Raw genomic sequence first — 10,159 nt, 5'->3', positions numbered from 1 at the left:
AAGGAAAAGAAAGAACCTGAAAGAGAAGAACAGTAGGAAACAGGCCTTAATAAGGGAGACATGGATAAAAATTGGGTTAGTTTAAGGGAGTGGGGAGGGAAGGGTATACAAGGAACCTAGGGGATAAAGGGAAAGAAGGAGCTCAGTGGAGGTAGGATCATAGGAGAAGGGTAAGGGAGAAGGGGGAAAATGGGGGCACCTTAAGTGGGAAAACTATAATGGAGGGGTGATACAATGCGAGAGATAAATAATGCCTAGTTAGTTTTGAAAACCAGAGGGAACCATATTACTCCAACAACCTACTGACAAATTATACACACCAGATCAAAATATATATATATAGGTAAGGTTTATCTGAGAACAATTGGTCTTTGCCCAAGATTTATCTACATAACACACAGTAATTAAAATTACCAGACTGAGTTCCAGGACAGCTGAGGCTACAGGGAGACCCTGTCTCAAAAGGACCAAAAAAAAAAAAAAAAAAGTACCAGACTGGTGGAACTAACCTTCTTGGATGTTTAACAGACATATTTTGAGGCCTATAATAATTTTGTTGGAGGGACAAAAAGGACAGTTTTTGCTCCTTGCCCTCCTAGGTCGACTAGTTGCAGGGGACTATGAGCATCTCTCAAAATGTCCTGTAATTGCAGTGGATCATCTGTCCTCTTGATCAAGGAGGTCGAGGAGACCCCACAAAATAATGGACTTGAACTAGTGTCCAGTCTATAAAGAAGAGGGTCAACACAGAGGAAACATTTCCTCCGTGCTTCCAAGTAAAGCCAGCCATGGTTGAGTAGGACCTTTGACTTATTTTCACATAGGCAGAACTGGTGAAAGAAAGGAGCCAGGGGCTCCTCCCAAGCCCATGTGACCCTTGAGGAACAGATCCTCTGACGACCTTAAGAGTAAAAATAAATTGGTTCATCTGGTCTAACTGTATGGCCTTAAACACCCAAAAGGAAAGTATAACCAAAGATTAAAGGGGCCAATATAATTTTTTAAGAGTCCATATGTATATTTAAAGGCTACATAAAAAGCAACACTGCCAGATAGGATATACCTTCTTTTGAGTTGTTGGCCAGGGTGGCCCAAGGGACTCCTAGATAGTAACCCAGCATAGAACTGGGAAAATGAACAGCAGACCCAAATCTTATCTAAAGGAATATTGACAACTGATTGCTACTAAATGAGGAACAGCTGACCTTCCTAAAACAAAGCCCTCTAGATAGGCTGACTAGATTCACCAGTGGACAAGTAGTGGGGAATGGCTAGAGGTGCCGACAACACAGCAGACAGTGGCAGGGATATCAGAGTATAAGGGCTCTAGTAGGGGGAGGGAGGCTATGGAAGGGTGCCATCTGGGAAGTGGGTGTATAGTTGAATAAGATGGTTTGGGATGTTCTGTGTGATACACACACACACACACACACACACACAAATCAACAAGTTTTTAAAAATGTATTATATTTGAGGAGGAAGCATGGAAATTTATGTTAATTAGTAGAGGTGATAAACAATACCATTGAAATCTACCCGATGACTTTATAGACATACACAGGCACCAAGGATCCAACTGCAATCGATTATGACTAGTAATAATCAGATACATACAGATTAGAGATGCATGTGCCAACATCTCAGTGTTAGTAGCAAAAACAATGAGTCTTTCTGCAAGGAACAATATATTCTAAATGAAATGGAGATCTTTTTTAAAGGTTAAAAAACTCACTCAATTTTATGTCTTACAGGGCTTATACTGAGTTCAATATTGTATAACTGTATTAATTGTGAACCTAGAAACTTGTACCCACTTGTGAAAGAGATGTACTCTTGCTCTGGAGTGTGTTACTGAATATGTTAAAGCTGTAATGAAATGCTTCTCCTAATCATGTAGTTATTAAAAATTTATAAAAAAAAATGACTCAAATAAGCCTCTTAACACCCCCTGATGTCAGGGATGTGGAGCAACTAAAACTCTCATGTGTTGCTTGTGGAAATACAAAATGGTATGCATAATTTATAGTTGACTATATAGGGGTTGGGGAGATGGCTTAGTGAGTAAGGGTTAGGTCTGCAAGCATGAGGACCTGAGTTCAAATCTCCAATAAAAAGCCAGGCTTGGCTATGGGTGCCTGAAACCCCAGCACTAGGGAGGTAGAAACAGGCAGATCTTGGGAGCTGGCCAGTCCACCTAGCCAAAACCACAGGCTTCCAATTCAGTGAGAGACTCTATCTCAAAGCAATAAGGAGAACAACAGAGGAAGATACCTGAAGTCCTGCTTTGGCCTTCACATGTACGTACCCCACACATTCTCATGCTTTAAGACCTATATTGTCCTATTTTCTATGAAAGGTTGGAACTTTCATGTGGTGCTTTTTATTTTGTTTTGTTATGTGTTTGAGAGAGTCTCACTATGCAGCTTAGACAGGCCTCAAATACATAGCAATCCTCCTGCTTCAGCATTTCAGTGCTCTGATTATAGACATATTGTGCCCAGCACCCTTTATCTTTGGAGAGCGAGAAACTCGGTAATGAATTCTGAGGACTGTGCCCTGACAAGGATTAGAACTAGTGCTTCCCTTTCCCACGAACCCCAAGAATAACAGAGGATTTGCTATTACATTCACAGTGAGGAGTCTACAAAGCATGGAGATACCTCTCAACATGCATGCCAGCAATGATACATTCCAAAGAACTACGTCACTCATTCACCCAAATATGGATAAAGATCTCCTTGGGGTATAGCCCTTCTTGAGGCTGTTTTATAAGATATCTGGACCTCTTGTCTCTTTATTTGTAGTCACATAGAATATTTTCTGCAAAATATCTTACCCTGATCAATAACCATCTTGCTCAAGAACATTATTTTCAAGGGAATATTGACTATTTCTCTAATTCAAACTCACCCTGAAGAGATAAAAATTTGTCATAACTAAGAATATTTGAAATGAGTTAAAGGGAAAAAAGTTCTTTGTAATGCTTTGAGTCTCCCAGAGGGACTCAAGGAATAGAAAAGTAGCCTAAGGGGTGAGCACTGAGGTCTCCATCAAGGAGAAGTTACAGCAAAGGAAAATATGCTAAGAAGATTCAAGTCCAACCTGGATACAAATGTGATCACTGCTAATGCCCCAACATGTTCACATTCTTGATGGAAATGAGTCCTGAGCATGATAACTGTGGCTCTCAAACCATGATCCTTGGAGTATCTTGGGGAGACACAGGAATGTCTTTGACTGAAGCTTGATCATGCTGAGGCTTGAGAGTCTTTGAGCTAGAGCAGCACCCAGTTGTCACAGGCCTTTCCCGTCCTCCCCAGTATGTAGCACAAGAAATGACATGGATTTTCGTTTCCTTGCTTTCTACAGCCACCTACCTCCAGGAACTGTTGCAGTATGAGCATGCTGGGGTTCATATCGTCCATCACAAGAGTGTGTAGCATGTCATCTAAGGCCTGGTTCGTCTGACAAGTGAGGAGACACATGGTGTAGAAGACGATGGATGCCACATGGCTGGCCCAGCTCCCTAGGGACACTCCCATCCTTCTACTCTTCCGCAGTATGAAGGAAGGGGGAGCCCGGTATCTGCTTACATAGTCACTCTGGTCTTTCTTAGTGTTGATCTTTCTTGGCCTCCCTAAAGGTGAGACCAGGCCCACCTCAAATTGTCACCACTAGTGAACTGTAGGCACTGGGAAGTTTTCCCCAACTAAGTCAGTCCCCTTGGGATTCTCAGGATGAAAGAGTCATTCTACCAGATTAAAAAGATGTCTATGTTTTTGGATTTGGGGTTTTTTGTTTGTTTGTTTTCCAGTTCTAGGGATTGAAACCAAGGCCTTTTGGGTGCTAAACAAATGCTTTACCATTGAGCTGCATTCCCAGGCCAAGGATACTTCTAATTTTAAACTAAATATCCTTGGGAAAATTAGGCAGCTTCCCAGCCAATTGTTCTATAGAATCTATGGATTTTATTTGTTAGATTGTCTGTTCTCAAGACTAAGGCTGGCATGTGAGCTTTAGCGAGAGAGAATGTGGGCACAGGCCATTCCCTGGAAAGCTGTGGGGAGGATAAAACAGCCCAGGATTCCAGCAAGCAGAATGGCGGTCGTGGGGCCCTGGGCTCCTAAAGGAGGAGTCAGAGGATGAGGAAGGCCAGGAAGCTGAGCAAGCAGGAAGTGACTCACAAGACAAATCCACCACAATGGAGATCTCCAGCAAGAGGCAATGGTGGGGGTTACCTGGAGGTAGAGACTAGCACTCTCCTTTCGGTCTAGACTGGGCATGATAAGCGGCAGGGAGAACACACTGGTGATGCTAACGTTGACCAGGTCCAGTTTCTGGCATAAATGGAAAGGTGGATTCACCTGGCTGGGGGAATTGAAGAATAATAAAAGGCTTGGGCATTCCTTGTGAGGCTGAGGTATATTTCCAGGACCCTCTGGATAACCTGTTCTGCTCTGAGATACAGAAAACTGTGGACCACTTTCTAGAGACCCTTTGCCAAGGTGGGAGGACCCTGGTTGGGGGAGGCTTCCCAACCCTAGATGCTCTAATAGATTTCCAAAAGCTCCCCAATCCCAGAATGCAGGCAGATAAGTGGCAACCATGGGCTCTACCACCCTCAGACCCTGATAAAGTTCCCAAGCTTTGCCCTTCCTTTCAACCCAAATGTTCTCAGCATCAAAGTCCCAGGGGCTGTGAGAAGATCCCTGCAGGAAGGAACCTCAGGGCCACGATGCAGAACATGGCTTGCTGACGCACACTGCTGTCCAAGATCTCAATGGGTTCTTCCAGGATGATTGTCTAGAAAAACCAGGGGAAGAAATGAGAATTTCCCTCACAGAGGGACATCAGCACCAGCCCTTGGGACTAGAACTTTAACTTTCCACCCTGAATGACCAATTCTCAAAAGAGCTATGTTCTTTCTCACCTCAATTTTCTTGGCCAGGAGAGTTTTGGGATAGTAATCGTTCATGTTGCCATTTGCCTGGGAATGCACAGCGCTGCTCAAAGTTTCCACAGCTCTCAGGAAACTCAACTTGTCCACCTGAGACTAGGACAGAAGACAGAGACTCTTGGAAGTCCCTAAGCAGCGCCTGAGACCTGTACCCTACACTCTGCCGCTCATACCCAAGCCCAGACTCAACCCAACTAGACCAAACTATAGACTGTGTCCCAGTGCCCTGGATGGTGCTCACCCATATCTGAGCCTTTGTAGCCCTCTGGGACAGCAAGGCAAGGTGTCTCCAAGAAAGACCCTTCAGAGAGACAGGAAGAGTGCTCTACCCTGTCAAGTGGCCTGGCCTTAGAGAATTCCCCCAGTTCAAAAGTCACTAATAAGCTGACTTTAAGGTGGCTTCCAAGCCAGGGCTAGGGAAGCATGAACTTTCAGATTTTTCTACTTTCTTCATCAGTTCTCAAAAAGTCTTAAAGAATTTTCTTACCATCTGTCCTGGTTCCATAAATTGCATAATTAAATGATAGGCTTCTCTTTCTGATTGGCGCAGTCCTGAAAAGGGGTGTCATTGGAGGAGATTAGCTGGCTTTATCAGGTTGTCTAGTAAGGCACAGCATCTCTTTTCTTCACCCTCCATCAACAAGACTCTGAAACCACCCAGATACCTTGTGGGCATACGCAGCACCTCTCATGTGAACTTCGGAAGCCAAAGTGGAAGATATTTAGATACGGACTTAAGAGATTTTCTGTATCAGTCATGGCCATGGATGGAAGACTGACTGGAAAGAGGGAGGCCTTTAAGTCAGTCTCAGTGGCCACAGGTCTCTGGAACTATCCAACACTAGCCTTTAAATTCCTGGTTGTGAAGGAACTTGAAGCCCCAAGTCAGCCTTGGCAAAGAACCTTTCATATCAACTAGTGTGGTGGGATGTATAACCTTAAGGGTCTGCCACAATGAGAAGTGACTCATGGGAAGGAGGCTAGGAAAAGAGCCTGATGCCCCAAGTTGAATCCAGAGGGGATAAAGCAAAAGAATGGAGACTGTGGCAGCACTGGGCCCCAAAGCAACAGAGGTAATGGGCCTAAGTTCAGGCTACTGCTATCCTTTCACATCATCCTATAGACATGAGATCCCAGGGCAGGGATCCTATAGACATGAGGCCCCAGGACAGGGGTTGAAGCCAAAACACAGCTTAAAAACAACCACTCCAGCTTCAAATTGTTTTGCTGCATCAAAGTTCAGCCCTTCTACTTCACTAGCCCTGTGGCTTTCAGCAAATGAAACTCTCACTCCAATTTCCTCAGCTGTGTAATGGGGAAGATGAACCTCCATGTTGTGGGGCCCAATGAACTAATGTAGGCAGAGTGATCTTCAGCAAATTCAGTGCCCTCATGGGGCCTAGTACAGTAATATATACCCTTAATCCCAGCATTTAAAAGGTAGAAGCAGGAGGATCAGGCATTCAAGGTTATCCTCAGTTATATAGCAAGGCTAAGGCCAACCTGGGTTGCATGAGACCCTGTCTCAAAAAAAAAAAAAAAAAAAAAATGTCGCCGGGTGTGGTGGCACACACCTTTAATCCCAGTACTTGGGAGGCAGAGGCAGGCAGATCTCTGTGAGTTTGAGGCCAGCCTGGTCTCCATAGTGAATCCAGGATAGCTGGGGCTACAGGGAGACCCTGTCTCAAAAAGACTGAAAAAAAAAAATGTCTTTAAAGTGATCAGTTGAGAGACTGTAACTGACTAATGGTGGCTCACACCAAGGGAGGTAGTTAGCAGCAAATGGTCAGATTTGGTGTCTATTTTGAAAATCAGTAGGAATAGTTGTTAGACAGAAGTGAGTCTGAGAGAAAGAAGCTGAGATTATTTTAGGGTTAGGAGTGTAGCTCAGTAGCAGAGCACTTACCTAACATGCTGAAGGTATGATCCTGGGTTTGATCCCCAGCAACACAACAAAACAAACTTTAACTAGACATAGTGGCATACATCTATATTCCAAGCACTTGGGAGACTGAAGCAGGAGTATGTTGAGTTTGAGGCCAGCCTGAGTGACATAGTTGAGTCCCAAGTTGCCTGGATGACATTGTGAAACTTTGTCTCAAACAAAACAAAACAACACATCTGAATGTGGAGGTACACACCTGTAAACTAGCACTTGGGAGGCAGAGGCAGAAGGATCACTCCAAGTTTGAGGCCAACATGATCTACAAAAGAAATTCCAGACCAGCCAGTGCTACATAGCAAGACTCTGCCTCAAAAAAAAAAAAAAAAAAAAAAAAAAACCCAAACATCTGGGTGTGGTGGAATGTGCCTTTGATACCAGCATTCTGGAAGCTCAAGCAGGAGGATCTCTGAGTTTGAAGTCAGCCTGGCCTACATAGCAAGTTCCAGGCCAGTCAGGGCTACATAATAAGACCCTATCTCAATCAACCAATCAATCAATCAATCAATCAATCAATCAATCAATCAGTCAGTCAGTAAGTAAATAAGTAAAGTAAGTAAATAAGTAATAAATAAATAAATAATAAGTTAATAAGTAAAGTAAATAAATTGGGGGGCTGAGAAACTAGAAGGATTGGGTTGTCATTCATTGATCTGGGGAGCTCTGAAAGAAGGTCATAAAGGTGGGGTTCGGTTCGAGCATGGAACATTTTGATTTTGAGATGTCTACTGGGCATCAAAGTATGACTATGAATAAGTTATTGGGCAAGGAATGGTGGTACATCCCTGTAATCCCAGCCAATGGAGAAACTGAGGCAAGATGATCACAAGTTCAAGGCCAGCCTGGGCAAGTTAGCAAGACTTTGTCAAAAAAAGCTAATAAAATGGCTCAACAGATAAAGACACTAGCTACTAAGCCTGTCAGCCTGAATTCAATCCCCTAGAGATTGAATATTTTCTCTCACATGGTAGAGAAAAGTAACTCCCACAAGTTGTCCTCTGACCTTCACACTCATGCTGAAACATGTTTGTGCATAGCACATATGCATGCACACAATAAATAAAATGGAAAATAAAAATGGGGGATGGGGACATAAGAACCTGGAACTTGGGAACTGCTGAACTACAGGTGTCAGGTGGTTGTTGACATTTAGCCATATAGGTGGTATATAAAGATAAGCTCTGGCTCCCCTCAACAGCAAGGTGTCTCTAGGTAAGCTTTCACCAAAGTCTCAGACAATATCATGTGCCCAGCTCAGCTCCAGGCTTCTCAGGGAGACAGGCCTGGGAAAAAGATAGGCTTACAGAGCTGTGGAAGGGATTAGCCAGAAGTAGGCAGGCTTGTGCTCTTTGAGTGACATCTTCAACAAGGGCCAGCCATCAGCACCACTTCCGTGTTACAGTTAGAGAGAGAGCCAGGTCTGGGCCCAACTGCTCACCTGATAAACTTGGTATCAAGATCTCATTGTAAGTTGATGGCTGAAATGTTACTCTATCTGGTGTTTTCCTATTAGGATAAGGATTCATCTGCACACCCAGGACAGCACTCAGCAGCTTGTGATGAGATCAGCAGTCAAGTCTGGTGAAAGTCAGCTCTTCCTGGGGATTCAGCTTCAGCACTTAAGGGGGAGATTGCAGGAGGCAGCCTGGCCATTTATAAGAAAAGGTGGGGTTGGAGATGTAGTTCAATAATAAAGCAGAGGCTCTAAACCTCATCTCCAGAATGGGAGTAAGAGGTAAACAAAACAAAACACAACTACAAGAAAAGAAATTAGCTAAGCAGAGCCTGTGCTGGGTCACCTCTGTTAGCTTCCCTGTTCATCCCTGTAGGAAGGTGCAGGACCCCTGGGAGACCTTTGACTCCTCGTGGCTTGCACAGGCATCTTCCATCCCATTTCAGCCCTATGGTGGGGGAAACTAAAAGTGCTACATGTCCCAGTCGTGGCCCAGGAAAACCAGCTTGTGCACAGGAAGAAACTGCTGCTTAATCGGGTCCTCAAATTGGGAATGTCATGGCTGATGGTTCTTAAAAGAGCCATGCTGTTCCCTCTTTTGTCTCCCCATCTGTTCAAATGACTCTTTTCTCCTAGAAAGGCTATCTCCAGGGAACTCAAGCTTACCCTGGACCTAACATGTAACAAGTGGCTAAAATGCAAAATCAGGGGCTGGAGAGATTGCTCAGTAGTTAAGAGCACTGGTTGCTCTTCCAGAGGACCTGGGTTTGGTTCCCAGCACCCATATGGCAGCTAACAATCATCATTAACTCCAGTTCCAGGGGACACGATGCATTCCTCTGGCTTTTGTAGGCATCATACCACATGGGTGCACTTACATACATGTAGGCAAAATACTAATACACATAAAATAAAAATATTTTTAAAATTAAAATACAAAATCAAGTGCTTGCCTAGCATACATGAAACCCTGGGTTCCATCCCCAGCACAGCAAAATAAAGTACAAACTCATGAAAATAAATAAAATTCCAGATCAAGTACCCTGCTACCCATAATTCATAGTTAAGGTCTAAGATCAGGACACCCACAACTTCTCCAGAGGCTCTGGAGATATCTCCCCTCCTAGCCCAACCCCCAACATGGAACAACTCCCAGGCCTAAGGAAGCCAGGCTCTTGAAGCTCAGAGTCCCTCAGTCCTAGGGCTGAGAACCCAGGACAGGGCTGAAGTCACCCCTACGTAGCCATCTTCCTAAACCTCTGTGACCAGCCTCTTCCTTGGCTGTGGAGAGGGACAAACAGGGCCCCCTTTACCTGACAGACTGGCTACCTCAGACTCAGGCCACAAGCTGCTGTGCACTGGCACCTGCAGGGGGCAGCCTGCTCCCAGGTCCTCAGCACCCCCTACAGGGCAGTCAAGGGTGGTCTCAGTTGCAGCTCCAACCTGCACCCTGGTGAAGGGAGGGGCTGTGGGCACTTCTGCAGAAATACAAAAGGGGTCTTGAAGACAGCCTCTCCTCACAGGAGTTTCTTATAAGCCTCTCAATACTGCCTGGCCTGGCCCAGATGAAAAAAGAACTGAGGCTACCACAAAGCTTTATCTCTTTTGAGGAAGTGACTTCCAGAGTCCAACTCTCAGGTCCAGGAGAACCTGGGGAGCTGTGCCAGGGTTGTGCTACTTCTTTTCTGTCAGGGAAACATCCTGAGAGCCCACCTCCACCTCACCACCCCTCCCATTCCCCAGAGACCTGGCCAGGCCAGTTTAAGAAGCCAGGTAACTTGGCTGCCTTGGTCAGACACTCTGAGGG

General features: G+C 44.8%; 1 protein-coding gene across 1 annotated transcript in view; it reads right to left on the bottom strand.

The window, feature by feature from the left end:
* Positions 1–8,425, bottom strand: part of LOC103731891 (maestro heat-like repeat-containing protein family member 7) — a 69,448-nt gene extending 61,023 nt beyond the window's left edge. Inside the window, exons 1-6 of the mRNA XM_017797430.1 lie at positions 8,338–8,425; positions 5,445–5,509; positions 4,931–5,053; positions 4,724–4,803; positions 4,239–4,368; positions 3,378–3,464 (exon numbers count right to left, since the gene is read on the bottom strand). Coding sequence (XP_017652919.1) covers positions 3,378–3,464; positions 4,239–4,368; positions 4,724–4,803; positions 4,931–5,053; positions 5,445–5,509; positions 8,338–8,425 — 573 coding nt within the window. The remainder of the gene's footprint in view (positions 1–3,377; positions 3,465–4,238; positions 4,369–4,723; positions 4,804–4,930; positions 5,054–5,444; positions 5,510–8,337) is intronic.
* Positions 8,426–10,159: the final 1,734 nt, after the last annotated feature.

This window comes from Nannospalax galili, unplaced genomic scaffold (assembly GCF_000622305.1).
Source record: "Nannospalax galili isolate Female #2095 unplaced genomic scaffold, S.galili_v1.0 scaffold113, whole genome shotgun sequence".
In the NCBI taxonomy this organism is placed as follows: domain Eukaryota; kingdom Metazoa; phylum Chordata; class Mammalia; order Rodentia; family Spalacidae; genus Nannospalax; species Nannospalax galili.
This window is presented reverse-complemented; position numbering and strand designations above follow the sequence as displayed.